Source organism: Homalodisca vitripennis, chromosome X (genome assembly GCF_021130785.1).
Source record: "Homalodisca vitripennis isolate AUS2020 chromosome X, UT_GWSS_2.1, whole genome shotgun sequence".
Taxonomy (NCBI): Eukaryota; Metazoa; Arthropoda; class Insecta; order Hemiptera; family Cicadellidae; genus Homalodisca; species Homalodisca vitripennis.
The window spans coordinates 125,601,987-125,624,918 of NC_060215.1; the positions used below are offsets into that span (position 1 = coordinate 125,601,987).

At 30.9% G+C, this 22,932-nt stretch overlaps 1 protein-coding gene across 1 annotated transcript in view; it reads left to right on the forward strand.

The window, feature by feature from the left end:
- The first annotated feature begins 1,942 nt into the window (after window positions 1–1,942).
- Window positions 1,943–22,932, forward strand: part of LOC124369610 — a 107,911-nt gene continuing 86,921 nt past the window's right edge. The window contains exon 1 of the mRNA XM_046827660.1: window positions 1,943–2,034. Within this exon, the coding sequence (XP_046683616.1) occupies window positions 1,943–2,034 (92 nt within the window). The remainder of the gene's footprint in view (window positions 2,035–22,932) is intronic.

Sequence of the window (22,932 nt, forward strand, 5' to 3'; positions counted from 1 at the left end):
GAAACACATTTTACTGTGTACATGATATTTTATTATTGGATATTTTATTCCTGTAATTAACGTAAACAAAACATGTTATAATGTATAAATAAAAATATTTTAAAAACGAACTTCTTGTCAAATATTATTTAAAAGACAGCGATATTTCCTTACTTCGTTTGTGGACTATAAATTTTTGTGAACATTTAATTAAAATACCTTAGGAAATAAATAAAATAGGTTATTGTCGATCCTATAACCTGTACAAGATTTCCTATCTACCAAAGGTTCGAAAGTAAATTATTTTACTTTTATACGTAGGTAAACTATAAAACACGTTTTTATAAGCATCTAATTTTTTATTAGACAATTTTGAAAGAATACCGGAGAAGTGTAACAGTGACAGTGGGTGAAATTTAATCCCTTTTAAGAAATAAAATATTTAAATTAATAAAATAAGCAAACTAAAGGTTTTGTACTTTTATTTTATTTTCTACTACTACCACTATCTGTAATCATTATTAACACGTTATTAATGCACGACTAATGCCGACAATGAAAACGATTAGAACTACGTTTAAAGACTATTTTAAAGGAAGAGTATTTAAATTAGCCATTAAACGAGATGACAGTTAGGGGTTCTTGCTCATTACTCGCAGTTTGGAAGCAACGGTGGCTGTATTATATTTGTCAACCTCTTCACGGGTCGCAGATGAACTCGTCATACCGAAAAAATACCAAACACGCGTCTTGTGTTTTACTACATGTCAGTTGTTATTGTTAAATTATCAAAACAAATAAAAATGAAACTAAACTGTTAATCATGGTTCGACGAATACAGAGGGAGTTATAAACCCCCCTCCCTCAGGGCTACGCCTATGGTCTCAGATATTTAAAACTGTTTGTGTACACGCGCAAGATGCTGGCGCACTTAGTTGTGTGACGTTTGTGTTACTCACTGATCCGGCTCAGTCGGCATCGTTCACTGTCGGACTCGTTCAAAAGATCTATTCAATTGACCCGGTCATTCCAGAGTTACTGAATCTTCCTACTAGAGAGTGTCATACCGGTCATCGTGTGAACGACTGAACGAATGAACGAAATGAACGACTGAACGGAATGATCGAGTCAACGAAAGGATGCGTTTGCAAACAAGTGAACGAATAGGGGAAGAAAAAACATATCGCACAGTGAATGTATAGATATATAACAATACATGTATTGTATCCGGAATCTAGTAAATGTACACATATTCATCGAAACTGACTAAACAAATTTTTATTGTAAATTATAAAATAATTTACTCAATATTTTAAATGTTATTATTATTGAACAATGGACTTATTGATTGATGTATCTTTGATCTATCATAAGTTGGATTCTTTGCAAATTTTAAAACAAATCAAAGAGACACATTGCTAGTTTGAAAATAATGTATTTTTATAAATAACAGCATATTCTAGGCATCTAACCAATTCACTTCCCACTACTTTTGAAATAACAAGGTACCCTACTCTGCCCCATCGAGTATTACGGAACCGGTTTATTATTATTCGTTCAACAGTACACGAAAGATCGACTGAACGAAATGAACTATTGAACTAAATAAATAACTGAACGATATGCCTCTGAATAAAACGAACGAATGAACGGAAGAAACGAGTGCACGATTTTAGGGACCTACTGTAATATATAACGCATTGAGTCTATCTATAACTTTAGGTAGGCTAATTCTATAATCTTAAGCTATTTTTTTCATGAGTGATTTAAAATAAACTTAATTCTAATATTATTTTATATTGTAAAGTTGTAACGATTCTTAAAAAAACTAAATCTGATTTGGAAGAAAACATAAACTTTATTCAGTAGGAGAGGGAACGATACGTTCGGAGTGAACGGGTCTTAAAGTGCTCTGATCCGGATCACCCATTCACCTGCCTGAACTGTTCCAACTGAACGGTTCATGTCCGAGCGACACGTCGCTAGTCGTAGTCAGTCTGAGGCTATACTCACTCTGTGTCGGGTCCGCGAGTGTGTTGGCTGCAAATCTTTCAGGTAAGATCAACTATTCTCATTTTGCAATAACGAATATTTGGTGTAAATATAAAAATGAATCTTCTAAGTGTTGGGCTTTGAATCAAGCATAATTTAAAAATTTTATTAATTGCGTATTATATTACATATACGATATTAAAAGCATTCTAGAAATCATGTGTGTTACGAATAAAGTTTCTCATTGTGTATATTTCATTTTATGTAACTGATTTTAATCGTTCTGTATAATATCTGTTAGTGTTTTGTGTGCACTGCGACATTGATTGTGTGTAAAACTATAAAAATATATCTTGAGCATATTATGAAAACCTTCCGTTACTACATACAATAACAAAGAACTTATGGGATATTTTTTTCATTATTGTTTATCTTTATTGTTTTTGCCCTCCTGAACTTATTACACCAGTATTATACTCGTACTTGTGTTCATTTATAACAGAGTACATAATTATATTTGTAATTTTAACTGTGTCTGTCCAAAACTTAACAAGTTACATTAATTTGCAGTTTTTATGACATCCTTTAGTATTAAAAATATAACAAACAATGCGGTTACATGAAGATATGTTTTTATTCAATCCATGCGCCTAGTAAATATGAACGTGCATGTAGTTCGGAAACATATATACTTATTTAGGCATTGTTTTTTAATACTACTAAATTTAAATACAATACAATACAATACTTTTCCAAATTATTTATTTTTTGGACAAGGCCTTTCGAAAAAAAGGTTTCATCATCTGGCGACTTCAAATTATTTTTTGTTTTCGAAAGGCCTAGTCCAAAAATAAATAGTTGAAAAAGTATGGTATTATTTACATTTAATGGTATTTATAAGTATTTTCAAATTGCTACAAGACTCCTCAATTGTAGTATTAGTTATTTTTGTATTTACTACGCATAATTGTACAAATTATGAAAATTATCGGAATACGGCTACTATTTAAAAATTTGCAAGTGTTTGTGAAATGGTTCTTTGATCTGTGTATTTATTCCATGTTTGGCAAAAGTGTACAAATTATTATCCTATTTTGATTAATCTTCAATTTAAAATGTATCAATTACATTGGGGTTTCTAGCTTTAAGCTTTTGTTGTTTGGTGGTAATAACCATGTTACGCAACATATTTACAAAGCCTAGAATGGTCATGAAGGGTGGCATGAAGGAAAATGTGGCCTGCCCTCAGCTCAATATTATCAGCTTATAAACAAGTTAAAGAAAGCAGTACAACAATTTTCAAAAGCCCAAGAAAATGTATAATTATATATTAAATTAAGACTGACAGTTACAAATCATAGGTAACAATCAAATTAACAATAACTTAGTTATTGTTAAAGACAATAACAAATAATTTTAATAAAGACAATCGGTTATGTATTCATTCATTTCTATATTTGTTCGTCTACCGTTGATTTCTTTCCATATTTTTCAATCATTAGTTAAAACTCTCGTAGTTTATGGAAGTAAAATGTTTAACTATTTAATTTGGTCACGACGGATGAAAGTTTCTATGTCCTTTCTTTAGATTATGTTTCGTGTATTTATTAATAGTCTGGTAATTATAGATATGGTAATACTACAAGCAATTATAAAGGTTTAAAATAAGAAGGTAACATTACACATTAGAATAGTATAGGTATTTAATCAATGTATTTACTTCTAGAGGATCCTGTTATACAACTGTGTATTTATTTATTAATATGTTATAATGATGGTACAAACAATTCTGAAGGCGGCACTATATATGTGGCACAATAAATACCATAAACAATAAATTTAACACACATCCACACACTTATATTGCATTTAACTATTCAATTTTAGCAAACTACAGTGGCAGACTTGCAAAGTAAAATTATTCTTCATAAATCCTAAATAACGGGCTTACAGAGTTAATACCTAAACTTCAGAGAAGCGTTTCTTAATATATTTATATTAAATTAAAATTTCCGGTTAATTTGAAAATGTTTCTCTGAAGGCAATCAGTTATGTATTTCATTTTCATACTTGATCGTCTACAATAAATATATCACACATCCATATATTTATATTGCTTTCACCTGTTCAATTTGTAGCAAACTACAGTGACAGACATGTTTTCTTCATAAATCCTAAATAACGGTTTACAGAGATAAAACCTAACCTAAAGAGGTGCGTTACTTAATAAATGTATAATTAATTAAAATAGACAGGTAATTTGTCCATGTTAGGTTGAAGACAATCGAGTATGTGTTCGTAATTTTCATACTTGATAGTCTACCGTTAATTTTATTTATTTATTGTTCAATCATTATAAAAAAAACACTCGTAGTTTAGGAAAATAATATGTTTAACTATTTAATGTGTTCACTTCGCATAACAATTTCTAAGTCTTTCTTTTAATTTACATTTCATGTATTTATTAATAGTCTGGTACAGCGATTGTACAAGTTTGAAATCTGTAAAAGATGTAACAATGTACGTCAGAATTGTAAGAATATTTAATCATTGTGTATACTTGTAGATGACCCTATGTTCGTCAACTTAGTATTTGCTAAGTATTTTTTTCATTGCAATAGTACAAACAATTCTGAAGCCAGCACCATAAATGTGGCACAACACTTTAAAATAAAGACAAAATGTAACATACAATCAACAAACATGCATACATTTATATTGAATTTAACTATTCAACATGTAGCGTTGTCAGACTTGGGAACTTAAAATATTCTTCATAAATCCAAAACAACGGTTTTACAGATATATAATCTAACCCCAGAGTTGCGTTTCTGATTAAATGTATATTAAATTAAAATTTACAACACATATGTTAATGTTAGGTTGCAGACAGTTAATTATATATTCGTTAGTTTCCATACTAGATCGTCTACCGTTGATTTTATTTATTTTCTGTTCAATCATTAATATAAAACAAAACATTCGTAGTTTATGAAAATAATATGTTTAACTATATTATTTGTTTACTTCAGATGAAAGTTTCCATGTCTTTCTTTTATGTTATGTTTCGTGTACTTATTAAACAAGTGTCGTGTCTAGCAGGTAAAAGCGATTGTAAAAGCTTACAATCTGTCTCAAAAGATAACATATATACAAAAGGTAAAGGTAACAGATTAGAATAGTATGGATATTTAATTAAAGTGATTACTTGTTGATAACCCTTTTATCCTCAACATTGTAATTGTTATTCTGAAGGTACAAACAGTTTTGTAGGCAGCACTAAAATGTGGGAAAATATATTACAATAACAATACATTTAACACACATCCATACATTTATATTTCATTTAAGTATTATATTTTCAGCAACATACTTGTAAAGTTAAATTATTCTTTATACATCCTAACTAACGCTTTTACAGATATGTAACCTAACCTCAAGAGGTGGGTTTCTTAATAAATATATATTAAATTGAAATAGACAGGTAATTTGTCAATGTTAGTTTACAGAAAATTGATTATGCATTCCTTCGTTTCCATACATTATCATATACCATTGATTTTATTTATTTACTGTTTAGTTATTAATATATAACGATACACTCGTATTTAAAAAAATAATATGATTAACCATTTAATATGTTCACTTCCGATGAAAGTTTGGATGTCTTTCTTTTATTTTATTTTTCTTGTAGATATTAATACTCTGGTAGTTAAATATATACCATTGTACTGGTAGAATATCATTGTACGTTAAAATTGTAGGAATATTTAATCAATTTATTTACTTGTATATGACCCTATGTTCCTTAACTTTGTATTTGTTTATTAATTTTTTATTGTGATGGTACAAACAGTTTCGTAGGCGGCACAAAAATGTGACAGAAAATATTACAATACACAATGAATTTAACACACATCCATAGAAAATGTTGCATTTAAATATTCAATATTTTAGCGAATTACATTGACATACTTGCAGATACATAACCTAACCTTATGAGATGCGTATCTTAAAATATATAAAATTAAAATATACAGATAGTTTTTTAATATTAGGTTGAAGAATAGTGATTCTGTATTCGTTAGTGTCCATACCTGATCGTCTAACGTTGATTTTCTTAATTTACTGTTCAATCATTAATATAAAACCAAACATTTGTAGTATTAAAATAATATGTTTAACTAATTTATTTGTTCACTTCGGGTGAAAGTATCGATGTCTTTATTTTAGTTTATGTTTCGTGTACTTATTGACAGACTAGTAGTTACAAGCGATTGTAAAAGTTTACAATCTATTTTAAAGGGCAACATTATAGATTAGAATAGTATGAATATTTAATCAAAGTATTTACTTGTAGCTGACCCTATGTTTCTCAAATTTGTATTTGTTTATTAATTTGTTATTGTAAACGTACAGTTTTGTAGGCGGCACAAAATATTACAATAAACAATCAATTTAACACACACCCATACAAAACATTGCATTTGAACTATTCAATGCTTCACTATTTTCAATATGTCACCGGACAAACGGGTGAAACACTTTGAGTGACTACCAAACCCTCGGCTGTTGTCCTCTAGAATCTATCCATGTGGGACCATATGGTAATATTTGTGTCTTAACAATTTTAAATGTTAGGAAAATTCTAATTAACAGTACTCAGTTTTCCAATATTAAACCAAGATATTTTGAAACCTCTTTAGTTGCGATCACCTCAGAGGACGAATAGGCCTACATGTACATAGTTTCATGTAAATCGTCACAGTGGTTTTGGAGGTTTCGTGGTGAATCAATCAGTGACGGCTTCATTTGTGTGTATAGATGGTATGAAAGTATACGAGGGATACAGTAAAATGTTAAAATATTTAGATACAAATTGTTTTGGTAAAAACAACATTCAGTGTCGGCTCATGATTTATGTACTACGCCAGACAACAATACAAATGGATAAACATCACAAGAATCACAGATAAAATTGATGATCGATTTGTAAAAAAGATAAGGTGTAGAATATTTTTATAACTTTTGCTGTATTTAATTATAATGAGTAAATAATTTGACTTACTAAAACTACAACTTACAACTACCACAGAACAACAAATCGTAAAACAATCGCATATAAATTTACCATAAAACATGTAACTATAAGTATAACTTTTTCTACATACATTTTCCAGCTATTAAGGTAGCTAATGGCTATGTCGTGTGTTCTATTTAAAAACTTCACAAGATCACGAAGTTTTAAGTTTAGAGGCTAATATATTTCTTACACACAAAAAAGTATACTTGAAAAACTTTTTAGCGGCATTTTTTGCTATGTAGAAGGTACAACCCAATCTTCATATAACCGTTGTAAGCTGCATTTAATATGAATTCCATGAACGTTATGCACAAATATTTCTTTTAAAGATTTCAAGTTATTGATTTCCAATGGGTTTTTATTACGAACAGGGCAAACAGACGTAGGAAAAATAACAATGAGATCTGCGAAACAGCTTATACACTTTCCATTTATTATATAAAATATTAAAATATGACTGTCAGTTCCATAAAGATTTATATGTGATATTGATGATCGTGAACATTAGCATTTGTTTAGATTTGTTATTTGTTCTTATTCCATTGGTTTAGGGGTTGGGATTTTTAATTTAAATTTTATTTATCTGTAAAATTTAGTAGAAGGTGCTCTTTGATTTTCCCAAAGTAAAGTATAGTGTAACAAAGTACAGTATGTAAGTGCATAACATATTGTATAAACATACTGTCATCAATTGTATCCACTTCTTGGAAATTTTACTTATTCTCACTAAGGAACCGATGAGCAATAACAACCACAGTTTATTTTGAGAATGAACTTATCGTTGGGAAAAACAGATTATTTGTGACAAAGCGGGAAAAGTCTATCGATAATATGGCCGAGAAACAATGAAGGCACTCAAGCTAACGTTTCATAATTTTCAATACTATATGGATACTATTGCTTTTACTTTTAAAACTTCTTAATAGGTAAGATGAACGTTAATTCCAATTCGGATGAATCTATGAGAGCAAAGTGAAGCTGTTCCTTTATAGAACTGCATTAAGAAGTTGTGCCAAGGCTTTTAAAATTGTTATTTAAAAACAATAAATCACTTCTTGTTATGTTATTGTGCGGAAAATATCAGTTCCCCCGAAACGGTGTCAAGAATTTCACATCGCTTAGTCAGTTTTGAACCCACGCCAAAAGGTTTACCGGCCTAATGATTCGCACAATGCCTGAGCTCTAGCTGTTAGGTCCTTGACACAACATGTTTCTAAATACATTTTGTTCTTGTTGAAAGTTTCTCTTATTTCGACTTGCCTCTTGTCATGTTTATTAAAGTGATGAAGAAATATTGGACTACATCATTGAGCATAAGCCCGTCTACCAACTACAAATTTGTTCAAATCACGTTTACCTTCTGAAGGTCACAAATTTACTAACTGTAAGAACAATAGATTTTGTATTATTTTATTTTATAACTAATCTCTTATAGAAATGAGCAAAACTGCTAATAAATTTAAATCAATTAGAGGTTTCAGGAAGATATATATATATATATATATATATATATATACATATATATATATATATATATATATATATATATATATATATATATATATATATATATATATATATAAAGTGATCTAAAGAAACATTCATCAAGGCATCAGATTACCACAGGCGGAATATCCTGTATTTGCCTGCGCATACCGTATAATGAATATTTTAATTGTAGTTTCACTTTGGTGTACATTAGCGGAAGGAAAAGAATGAATTGTTATAACCCAGTATTACGTATAATTATCATATAGTTATCTTCAACATTTGATAAAAATACATATAAATTATTTGATAATAGTTGATTTAAAAAATACATTATGCCTATATGTATCAAGGCGTGATAAAATATATTGTTTGCATCTTTTTAGTTTTCTTTAATAAAAAAAAAACTCTACCGAATATTTTTTATATCATTGCGAGATAAGTCTAACTTAGACGTCGCTCGGCAGAATATAATGAGTGCGGTATGAAAAAGCCTCAAAAGTGTCTGGAATTAGTTTAATTTACATTCTTTGACTCTCAGAAACCAGAAAAAGGGTGATTAATGGATTTAAGATTTATTAAACCAGTCTTGTGTACTGCAACGGACATATATCTGAATATCGTAGCCAGTGACTCAAAAGTATTTCTTTAAAATTGTACAGGGGTTATCGTTTGTCCGAATGTTCATTTGTTCGACATAGATGTATCCTGGAAGATGGGTGAGAGAAGACAGGTTCTTGCCGTTCCTTTTATTACTCGTTACCCACTGTCTACACTATACTATTCGTGATTAAAATATACATTCTAAATACAAACATAAGCTTGACAGTATTATTATTGGTTAAAAAGGCTTTGCGAGAAATGGATCTCTCCTCCTCCTTTCCCCGTCCTTTCACTCAACTCCACTTCCTGGTTTCATCGGTTTCGTCTCTTTTTACCGGGGTTTTGACTTTATTCTCAAGTCATATCAACACGCCAGTAAATGTTCCAAAATTCATAATCATTTTCCAACCAACTTTAAAACATATCTATATTATATTGATAGACACAGTATTGATAATGAAAATATGGATTCGATAGTAATAGAGTTTTTTATTTATTTTAAAGTGATGACATGTAATTTATAAATCTTTATACTACTAATATTTATTTCTCAAAGTTTAATTAGTTTTATGTAATAATCGCCCTTTAAACAAGAATGTTTTTATTCCAAAATCATTAAAAACTGCAGGTGGAAACCTAAATTACCTGTAAAATTAATAATATGACTAAAAAAATTTCAAAATAAATTTAAGAAAACGAATTACAGCTGAGATGTTCGGAAAAGTATGTCTGTATGTCTACAAGATGACAATATTTCGGTACGATTTTTCCCAAATAGTTTGAGATTAAGTTTCATATTCAATTTGTAGTTTGAAAAGACTATTAATGTTATTCCATCACTCTTGTCCTAGAAATAATAGCCTATGATGGGTAAATAAAAAAGCTATTTGAGGAGGGTATGTTATCCATGTCGAGTTTGGCATTTGAAAAGGACAGATCATGGCGGTACGGGAATTTGGCTGGATCACTGCGGGCGTTACAAGCCAGTCTGTGATAAATCGTTCAAGGTGCCGGAATATGTTCGTTGTTCACCAGTCAGACTCCAGTTCAAATTGACCGGAACAATCCACTGTCTCAGAGTCTTCTTCGTGGTTGACGTTTGCCAGTAACCAACACCTCGTTAGTAAATGTCAGCAAGCAATTGTCATATTCTAAGACTAGTCCGAAACAATTTTGTGCAGTTCTTTCAGTTTTTGCAGTTCTAGTTTTAATTTGTGGTTTTCCTCCTCTAAAGCTGACAGATTGGACGGAGTAGACGCTGTTGAAGTTGAGTGTGGTGGAGTATAACATTGGAGTATAAGCGGCTGGCTTGTCCGATAAGTCTCACTGACGGGCAACGGTGAAAGCGGTATCGGTGCTGACACAGCAGTCTCAGCCGTGGGTGGGACAACTGGAGATGAAATACGCAGTTGGGGTGATGATGATATACGCTCATAGCAACAGTATGTGAGCAAATGTGTTTAGTGTTTACTGTCGTAATGTTCGTTCTATCTAGGTTTCTTTCTACCGAGGCAGTGCCAAACAACCTCGCCCGTTTTCAATGAGTAACTTCCCCGTGACTTACTATTAGTATATGAAATAGAGGAATTCTCATTTAGTTTAATCCACTACAAAACCCTTTTTATTTTTTAATGCAGACAAATAAACTAAGTATGAATAATAAATATGCAATCTAAACTATAAATAAATAGATTAAGAAAAATACGAACACTGGATTCTATAAAATATGAATTTAAATTTGATGTAAAAATCAGCTCAGTCGTTAGAAGAATAAAACAGTTAAATATAAATAAAAGATTTTAAATCATAAATCAAAACCTATAAATTATTATCGAACATGTATTATGTGAGATAGAAAGTACCTCACGTTATTTAATTGAACTGCAAGTTTTTTTTTCAAATAGTGCACAGTAAAATGGGTTATATTAAGACAATGATTGCGCGAGACTGTAAAGAGTTACAAAATAGAAAATATAATTAAAAACTGAATTTTAATTACTAAAACAAAATTAGTTAAGATAAAAAAAGAAATAACAAAATGCCTAGTTGGTAAGTATTCAACTATTCAAATCATCCGCAATTAACAATACACTTTAAAAATGGTTTACTAATGCAATACAATAATTCTAAACCATTATTACATAGTTTCAAGTTATTCCTGACATTGAAATAAATTTACGTTTTGAAATTACGAAAGTTTGTCAAACTTCATTTAGTTAAGTTTTTATATGTCAAGGAATTAACAATGTAATAACAGCATTTTGTAAACATGACAAAGGAAAATGTTTAAAACTTGTATTGTTTTTATTAATGAATTATTGTATAGTTAGAGACAAATACAATCATGTTGTTCCATCTAAAACAAAATTGCTTTAACGCATAGTGTGAACTTTTCTTTGGGAGTTTCAACCGTGACGACTATCGCAACTTGTATAAACTTTCTCAAAACAGTTTGGTTCTTTGCGTAGTTTTTTGTTATTCGTTCAAGAACTATACTTAATGCATCATAATGCGACATAAACTCCTTCATTCTTGTACATAGAGGTTATTCCATAATTATTCCATATTTATTATAAAGGCTTATACAAGTACCTTTCTGTTAATATACACGCTAATCTATTTTACATTGTAGCTTTGATGTTTGTATTGGAAATTATGTATGTTACTGTTAATATGTATGTGGGGCTTATACATGGGACTAGGAACATTATTATAACGCGGATTTTCTTTGAGTTATATTCTGGCCAACATTTAGTGTAACAATAATTCTGAGTATAGTGTACCCAAGCTCTAGCTTATTATGTATCTTCCATCCAGAGTATATATTAGCTTTATCCCTGTTATACGACTACCTGAACATAGATGAATACCATAAACAGCTCATAGTGTCACGATATTGAACTGTAAACACTCTCCTATGTTTCCCGTACTAAACGTGAAATATCGATGAGAGGTGATGGAAATCAATAGCACAATGGTACTGTGTAAATTGCTCATTGTGCAAGAACCAAGAACGACAAACACAATCACTCATTGCAGTAGTACGTGATTCTTAACAAGTAGATAAGGCATGATCTGTGATTACCTCTTATCCACGCACTCCCACATACACTACAATTTCCTCAATACAGCCGTGAATCATGCTTTAAGAAACACCAATACTTTCGTACTTCGTAAATGTTCTTGTCTAAAAAACTATCCGGACATTTGCCATCGTGCTGTAATAAAAATGAATCAATGAACGATAACAAATGATTTGAAAATGCTGTTTCATTCATAATCCTTAAACTTTAAACAAAGAAAGTAACAACCTAAAACATCACTTAAGAGCCACCTGTACTTACGGGTGATATTCCTGATATTCCTAGGTGATATTAATGATATTCCTAGAAGATAAATTTTAACCTAAACACGTTTACACCGTTATTTTTAATCGTGGATATGTGGGATGTATCTCATCTTAAACATCTAATTAAGACTCGCTTAAACGCTTATTAACTATTTCTTGTAGTAATGACTATACGTTATTTATAAAAAAGTATCTAAAAGTTTTCCTTTATTACCACAACATTGAATTGAATTGAATCATAATTTCTTTCCAAAAAATATTTACATGCGTGCAAATTTATTAAAAAATTGATACTCTCTTATTAATATAAATTAGTTAAATGTTTACATAAAAATATTATACACATAAATTTAAAGTGTCCTAGGAAATGAGCCTACATGGGCAGAAAAGCCTGTGTGTAGACTAGAGTTACTTCCCTGGAGATTTAGGACGAATTGAATCTGGTGATTAATTATCATATAACATCAAAAAACACACACACACACACACACATACACAAGCCAAAAAACCGTATTTAGATAATACGGTATTGAAATTTACTAGCGTAAATACTACAAATAGTTTAAAGGAAACATTTCTTTACAGAAGATGGATATATAAAGAGAATTCGTAGATGAGTATAAGTTACTGATTTGCATTGATGAGACACTAATATTGCGTGAGTAACGTGTGTTATGAGAATGTGAGAAGATTTTATAAAATTGTTTATAAATATGAACAAGTAGAGTTTTAATGAAGATTTTTCAAATTGATAGAATGGCAATTTCTTGATATATTTATATCAAATCAGTAGGATATCTCCTAGATTTTTTTGAAACCGGCTTTTGAGATTCCTTTCTGAACCACTTGGATAGGCTGCAAAAGAGTTTTATACGCTCCACAACAGGCTACTATTTCAAACGAGAAAAACGATTGGGCATAGGCGAAGTAAGCAAGTTTAATTTCTTTAAAATTTCACTTAAATATTTAAACACAAATATATATTTTCTTGCTCTCTTTTTTACGTATTCAACATTATGCAGCCCATTGTAAGCGCTTGACAAAGAAGTCACCCAAATATTTATTTGACGATACATTTTCAATCGTTTCACACGAACAAAGTTCATTGTTGTAACAGCCATAATTATGAACCACGAGGTCGCTGAGGGCATAGTCTGTGGTCTTCCGGAGAAAGTTGGGTATAAAATTAGTCTTTGATGTATTTAATAAAAGAATATTTTCGTCAAACCATTTTTGTAGACCATGAGGTCATGCAGAGAATTAGAACGGGCATTTACCCAATCGTTACCCTTTATTAAAATTAAGCTATAATCTGAAAATAAAACAGGATTGCCATTTAAATTCAATTTAGAGATATTGTTAATACACATCAAAAACAGAATTGGGCCCAGCGTACTGCCCTGAACCACCCCGTAGTCTACAGCCTACTTGTGAGGTAGGTTGTGAACCATGAAAGGGCGTTACCCCGAACTCCAGGGGCCTCCTATTTAAGAAGCAACCTATTTCTATCAATGCTATCAAAGGCCTTCCTAAAATCAAGAAATATTAAAACAATGCACAAGTTGTTAGATATAGCATCATTGATTTGTCAGTTAACATAAAAAAGAGCATCAGAAATGTTTCTGCCCTCTCTGAACCCATACTGACACTCGCACAAGATTTGAATGTTAGAAAGATAGGCAACTAATTGTTCTTTAACTATACGCTCAAGGATCTTGGAGAATACACTCAAAAGGCTGATGGGGCGGAAATTATTTTTATCTAAGACGCTATCTCATTTATGCAAGGGAATGACCATAGCGATTTTAAAAGTATCTGGGAAAATGCCAGAAGAAATACTTAAATTTATTACGTATAGAAGGGGCTTAGAGAAGATATAAATATTATCTTTTATCATATCATCCGAGACACCATCACGTCCAGGGGCGGATCCCCCACGCAGTCCAGTCGCGTGCCGTATTACATTAAGTTCAGTAACAGTGCTCAGTGTGTACACGGTGTTCTATCTGTAATCCGCATCACTCAAAACCGGCTCCCCACTCGAATTGATGGCACTAGCCAGATTGTATCCAACCGCGGAAAAAAAGGAAATAAAATCATTAGCTACTTGTTTACAAAAACCATTACTTATATGTGGAGTATCTGGTAAAATGTTATAGATCGGAATAGAATCTCTCTTCTTAATTTTACCTGCAAGCTCACTTACGATTGAATATTTTGGGATTGTTTGATAATTTTCAAGTTTAGTTTTGTAATGTTGCTTTTTGAATTGTTTAAGAGATTTGCTTAAATTGTGCCGTAATTTACGAAATAATAATTAGAGATAATTATTAAAAGGTTGTTTTTTTTTATACTTACTTGTTTTGTCTCTAATGTAAATCAATTTGACCAAATCCATGGTTTTCATTTTTTTACCGTGTGGAATAGTTATTTAAAGGTTTTGACGAAGTTTTAATAAGATAAGATATTGCATTTTAAAATTGTTTAGCGCATTTTTTGATATCCTGGAAACTCAAAACAGGTTTCCAATTCAAGTAGGTGTGAATACGGCCGAGCAGATGATTGTCAGTATAGCACTGTGTAGTAGAGTCGTCAGTATGGTTGTCATTATGAGGCGATGTGGCAGTGGCAGTGATAGTCAGGCCAGAACTGTAGTGGTCACTCACGCCAGTCTGGAGCACAGCTGATTGTGCATCGTTCATGTCATAGTAACGTAGAAATATGTGATCCAGACAAGACGAGCAGTTATTAGTCACTCTAGTTGGTTTATCTATACATTGAACAAATCACGATTCCAGTAAGCAGTTTAAGTATCTGTCGCATTTTGAAGTATTCTTAAATTGCGTAACTAGTAGAAGTATTCTTAAAGTATTCGTAAATCGATGTTAATGTCACACAAAATTATTCCCATCTTGCTCTTATCTAAACGATTACAATAATTTTCTATTTCAGATAAGAAAAAATCACTGTTAAAGGTACGGTATAGGGCAAGCATGTAAAAGGTTTTGTTGCAGTACTTGAATTCTAAGTTAATGCCGTAAACGTCCCCAAGTGTTACTTGTGAGGCAGTAGCTGATAAACGATATTTTAAGTAAATGATAACACCGTCAACTACCTTGTTGTATATTATACAATTCTAAACAATGGTTTAAATTTAGAGTCTTCCTCTTCACCATTTATGAGCAGGACCCTCGGCACAGACCACCCACCCAGTTGAGGACTCATTAACCTTTACAGAGTATTATACATAATATAAATAAAGAGATATAATAATAATAATAAATAGTTATGATATGAATGTGCGATCAATAAAATAGTAGTGAGGTTACAAATAGCACAACATTCTTAAATTAAAAGTATAATTAAACTAAAATCTTGTATATAAACTTTTAGCTTGCTAATAATAAATCTATTCAGGTAGGCACATAAATTAATTTTACTACAACTAGACAACAATGATTATTTAACTGTGTAGATATTCAGGATATAGAACGACATACAGAAACTCTAAACACATTTTTATAATATTATTATCAAAGTATTTAATGATAGGTAATTACATTACTTCTGTTGTGAAAAACGATTTTATACATTGAAGGAAATAAAACTTATGAACTGAGCAAACTTTTTAATTTTTGGAAAAAGAGAAATATGCAAATACAATACACACATACAATAATAATAATAATTAATTGTCGTATGCATTATATAGACATGCATAATAAACAAAACAAAAATTAGACTTATATCGATAGAATTGAAAATTAAGCCTTCCTTTATATATATATATATATATATATATATATATATATATATATATATTGTATGTATGTAATTTACACACATATACGCATACATACACATAAATATACACACATAAGCATATTAATAGTTATACTCAGATGTTATTGATTTGTGTTGATCTATAAGAAATAATATGAAAGTTATTTTATAAAGGAGTAGAACTAAAACATAGATTATACCTGAAGTTTCTTGACTTCTTTAGCTGTAATAAACATAAATGTAAATTGGAAGAAAACACTTATTAAATAAAATAATTGATTGAATAATTCAAGATTTTGTAAAAAGTATGTGTATACACAGTTAGAATAATTTACTAATATGTATATTATGTTGACATGCATTATATACAGTATTTCTTCCAAACCAACTTTATAAAAATTAAACTAAAAATTGAGAATTCATTTAAATATAAATTAACTGTTAATATTGGTACAATTCTAAATTCTGTTGATCTCGAAAAAATAAAACTAAAATAATATCGTACTTGGGTGCCATATGTATAAATATATTTCATGAACTAAAACGGTTGACTAAAACTGATAGTAATACAATTTGTTAAATTAAAGTAAGACTTTCAAACAAGCTAGTAAACATAATGCGAACACTAAAGTGTAGCATGAAAATCATAATGTTCTGTTATTTGATGAATATTAAAAAATAATATGTCTTCAAGTTATGCAGACACGTATTATATATAAGTAGTATAAGTGTTACTATTGTACTCAAAATAATAATTAAAATATAACAAAAATGTCTCTGATCAACTTATTTCAATGAACTATAGTAATACATTAATCAGTGTACCTTGTGCCGGAATAGTGTTATCAAATTTGTCAAGGTCAGCAAGCATAGTTACTCGTTCGGTCTCAGCACCCTTAGCCACCTTAAAAAGGATCTTCCCGTTGAAGAATCCTACGAAACTAATCTTCTTCTCCCGCTGTAGTCTCCGTGCTCGCCCGAGAATTGCTTTGTTATGCGCAGTTAAGTGTTCGTTGATGAACACTGGGCTGTTGTTCAGCGCTGAGTCAATGTCAGAAGCGTTTAGATTTCTAGTTCTTCTTGCAGCCGTCAACCATTCTTCCCTCATCTTCCTAGAGACGAACTGCGCGATTATCGGCGGATGGACATGCTTTTTAGAGTACAGGCGCAGCCGGTGGGCAGTAGAGAAGTCTTCTCTCTTGAAGGGGACAGTAATGGCGAGAGCGATCTTTTCTAGGCAATAATATATATTTCCCCTTGTTGGCTGAGCGGGAATGCTGCTCGATGTCTTGCAGATGAAGTTGTACATCTCGAACCTCCTCTTTTAATTTGCTGTTAGTTTTTTCGAGGTCGTCACAGCGATCTTCTATCTTCTGGTGAGAATTCTGTAACTCAATCACACTACACTGCAAGTTTTTCAGCTCAGCCGATAAACAGTTCAGATAAGAAGGGATAAGGGAAGGGGTTTTAGATAAGCTGTCAGGACTCATGGGCGATTAGATAGCACCTGCATTTAAAAGTATACTTTAGAAAACGTAAATACATGTCTATGCATATTAACAGACATATTACACACATATTGAAAATGAAACATCTATAGCTCTATATCCATGAAGTAAGGGCATGAAAGTGTTAATGAATTTTAACATAGTTCTTAGAGAATAAAGTTTCAGTCGTTACACTACATCTTTAAATCCAAGCTAAAAACATTTATCCATATGGGCAAGGAGTTGTATATTTCATTACTGTCCAAAGTAATGCCCCGCTACTATAGATAATATATTTTAAGACTACTATAGAACGATACTTTTCATCAAGATCCAATATCATTGAACATATTATCTGGAATTTTATATCCCATTAATTACTATTCCATTAGGAAACAAAACGCTATTTTAGAGTTCATTTTGGTGTTACCTCACGGTTTCAAATACAAGTGTCAAAACAAATAACGGAATCCCGATGATGAATTTCAGCTAATTAAAAAGGGAAAGTGAGATTTGGAAAGAATTATTTACATAGGGAAAGTAATGTTTAACTGAGGGAAAATCAGCCGGGTTAGGTAAGAGGTAAATGATATCTTTCGCAGATATCAGCTGTATTTGAAAGTATCCCATTACTATACAGAGTGATGAAAATAAGGTTTATTCCAATAAACCTTAAAAATGTCTTCGGTGAAACAGTGATGGGCTTTATGAACACTTAATACAACTTTCTTGCTCTTACATGCGAAAATTAGTCTATGTATTGGCGCTTACGCCAATCGTTCGGAACCGGGTAGATCGTTTATTCTAAATGGAAGTTTTATACTGTACAGTAGACAAGAAGATGGGGACTTTGTGGGCCCAATCCCAACTTGAGCTGTACCTTATCGGGACAGGTTTTGAGCTCGGCGGTGAAGCTGGGCACATGTGCAGTGTCTTGCGCCGTGAAGGTGACCCTCCCCCACGACATTTCCCTCTCGTGCCTCTCCCCCCCCCACACCTGTGTCTTCCATGTCTTATGATTGGTAATCACAGTGAGACGTTTATTGGCTGTAAATGTTATTGATTTAAAGCCTATACGTCATTAGTCCGGACCGTGCCAGCTGCCTTATGCTGGGTTACGCCGCGCGCCGACTGCTCGACCGTGCCCCTTGCCTCCTGACAACCGGTGAATGTGAACTCATAGCTGCAGACACATCTCCATACACTTGTCAGGTAAAACACAATTTAAACTTAGTCATTAACTGTCATATAACCCTATTCAAACAACACCCGAGCTGGCTTTTATTGTAACTGCAAATTAAATTTATATCAAATTACATATATTTACATTCCAAAGTGTTAGACAGTTTTGGTATATTACATGTGCTAGGAAAATAAATATTAATGTATTTTAAAGAAATGAATCATGAGCTGTAAATATAATTTTCACATTTCTATTGTTGATATATCATTTGTTGCTTTTACATAATAATTAATTTGTTCTTTCTATATACGCTTTCTTTAAATCCTTGAAAGAAATTCTATCGGAAAACCGTTAATAGTTAGTATTCGAATAACCGTCATGGCTTATTGTGTCTGTTACACTTCACGATTAAACTTGATTAAACTAAAAAATCTGAAATAGTTGAAATCTGTGGTACTTAAAAGGGTGGTACAATACATTAACTAACCTCGTGGATTAACTAACCTCATGGATGAATTAACTCGTTAGCAATTATTTGTTAAAATCGTTAGGAATTTCTTGGAAAACGAATGGATTCCGGCCTTTAAATAAGAAAATGTGAAGCATTAAATACTTCACAGTTCTTAAATGAACATTTAGAGCATAAACCCAATTAAAGCAGATGACGAAAATATCCTAAATGTTATTTATAACCCAGCCTTCGAAAGTGCTAAAGTTTTAAACAATGGCCCTTAAGATATTTTTCTACAGATACAACAAAATAGAAAAAAAAACAATTTGATCGTTTCACGAGAGATTCAAAAGATGTGCGCAAAATTTAAGGGCGTCTTATAATTAGGCCAAAAAAGATAAGGATATGAACATTTTATATTAGCTAATACATACAACATATTATTGGATGGAATGACATATTATTATAGACACAAAGTTGAAATAAGTAAATCTCTTATATTTAATTTAAATTTAAAATTTAATTAATTTAAAAAAATAACGTACTTATGCTGTCTCATACACATACTGTTGAAATTCACTTTTTTATTTTAGCAGTTTGGAATTGGGCCTAATTACAAAAATCCTATATTTCCTTTTTTTAAAGACTGCATTTTCCTGGGAAGAGTAAATTCTTTTAACTTTCTGAGTAGCTATCTTAATAGATTTTGACTTTAAAATTTAGAAAAATGTCCCTACGAATAAAGGATAACACCTTAAGTACAGAATATTACTTTTAAATAGGCCAGGCCTAAGAAGTCAAAACTTAACGTCTCATTATAACTTTTAAAGTATAATATTAGTAAGAAGTGGTATACTTTTAGTTTTTTAGAGCGTTCAGTTTCAGAAATATATACTATTGGAAATAAATTATAACTTTAGGATAAAAAAATAAAAGCAGATTTTAAATATTTTGTAAATATCAATCAGGAAAATGTCAAGAAGTGGACATATAAGATATAATTAATAAATTATGTTGGTAAACTGTTAGAACTAATTATTGTCTGGTAAAAGTTTTCTAATTTAAAGTTTTTATTTTTCACTTAAATGTACTTACCTGTAAGATATTCGTAAAATTAGGTTTTATGATTTTTTTTTTCTTGTATAATATACAACTTATTAATATGATATAACCGTGTATTCGAAAAGACTGTACAGGTGATTTTTCACAGAAATATATAGTTTTGCGTTGTTCTAAATAATTTTTTAATTCACGAAAAAAGAGTTAAAACTATTAGCCGTACGATGGTAAAATGGCAGTTGTCTGTAGAAACAAATATAAACTCACTAATGATCTATAGTAATGTCATCTAAATGAAAATACACGATTTAACATATGAAGGAACAAAATATTTTACGTTTGACTGTGATTATTTCAAAGTTATAATTGGTCCTGTATTATTTAATAAAAAAGTGCACTTCGCTTCCTTGAATTTTTGTAGTGAAATAACTAATTTTGTAGATAAATGAAATGTCATGATCAGCTTATATTTTAAGTTCGAAATTAGAATTACATTTTGTGTGTGAACAATAGTAGCGATTCTGTCATAGGCAATTTATGACACAGGAAAACACAAAATTAAATCTTATCCATTGCTGGATTATTTCAACTCAATTTCTAAACGAGAGATAGGATGTATCATCGAGACAAATGGCGCACCGAGTACCACACTCATTTCATGTGCAATCGCAGTAACTTGCAGACAGATATCATCTTGCAGAGTTGAAGCCACGGTAGCAGCGCCGATATGCAAGGACGGGGCATTGGAAAACATGTTTCATGTTTGTTTAACTGCTGTTTGTAAACTACCATTGTTTTGTCAACAACCGCCGTCTACCCGGTAAACTTCCTCAGTGAAACAATACGATTACCAAGTGCAGATTACTAAAAAATTTTATGCCTTGTTTGAGATTGCTTCGATGATGATTGTTGGCGGTAACAGCCTGTATTGATTTTAACATTCTGACGTTTCTCTTTCCCATTCAAAGATAACTTCCCTGAATACTGTAATTGAAATTGCAGGCATTGCATGTAAGAAATTTAGGACATTTTTGTAAGATCCAAATAAAAGCTGTTGAAGATAAACATTTTAAACCTTTGCTGCATATGAGTGAGTTATATGTTCAGGGAGTGAAACGTTATTTTTTTATTTACGACTTAGAGAAATGCTGTTTTAAAATGAAATATAATATAATGAAATGAAATGCTTCTTAAACATATTACCATTTTTAATAAAACAATAAATGTTTCCACCTGAAGCTATAACTCATGTAACAGTTTTAGAATATTATATTTAGTCATGTTTATTTGTATCTGATTTCACGTATTTTTACGATAATTTCCTAAATATCGAAATATAAATAGCTTTACTTTCACACAAGGTGAATAAAATGTGTGTCCTAATTTTGTTCAGGGAATTTATCCAAAATACTTATGAATTTAACAGGAAAAAATCCAAATTTAACATCGACTGCTCTAACTTAAATATTGAGTAAAACTTTTAACAAAAGGAAAGGCTCTATCATTTTTTAAAACCAAAAATGTGACAAAATTGCTTGTAGTTTGAGTTTGTAAAATACTCTATTAATTATTAGCTGTTTTTATTTTTTTGTTTTATTGAAAAATTGAAAGTCTAATATGATTGCAATGCGCATTACATAATGGGATAAGGAGTTTAACTGTCAATCAGTTTAAGCTAAGCTGTGATCTAACTTTGATTTATAATTATTTATGAAAATTAATTTTTAAATAATAGAGTTTGAATTTTTTTCTTACTAACCCTTATATGATATAATATACACCAAGCACTACGATAATATGTGTGGTGATCTTTCATTTGGTAATCCAATACACTGTTGATTATGGTACCCAGAGAGCGAGAACATAACTCTGCTGGCCTCGCGATACATAACTGATAACGAATGTTTATTTATTTATTTCCAACGGTAAACCATTATAATTCTTACAACATATTTGACACAATATTTCACACAATAAGATGGCATAGCTGACAATACAAGACATAGAAACAACTGACCAGAAAGACTGCAATAATACACTTACTAAACTATAAATATAAATAATAACATTAACAAGTGATACACACCATAATAAAGCAAGTCAGTTGCAACACGAACAGAATAATAACTCTCACACTAAGCATACACGATCAAATTTATAATAATTTCAAACATTTTCTTCACGCAGAAAATAAAAATAAATAATAAAAAAAACCTGAACATAATTTAAATACCTAACAAAGTAACATAGAATGTTAATTGTAATGTGTCATCCATTGGTAACCAGGATATGAGGTGGGCTCGAGGAACCACAGATTGAACGCACAATACGTTTTAACCAATTTCCACACTGTCCTCTACAGAATAGGTTGTAAAACGTTATAATAATTATAATTATAACGCAATTTGTAAATAAATGTCAGCATTACAGTGCAAATACTCTCACATTACTATTATATATATGTGAAGGAGGGAA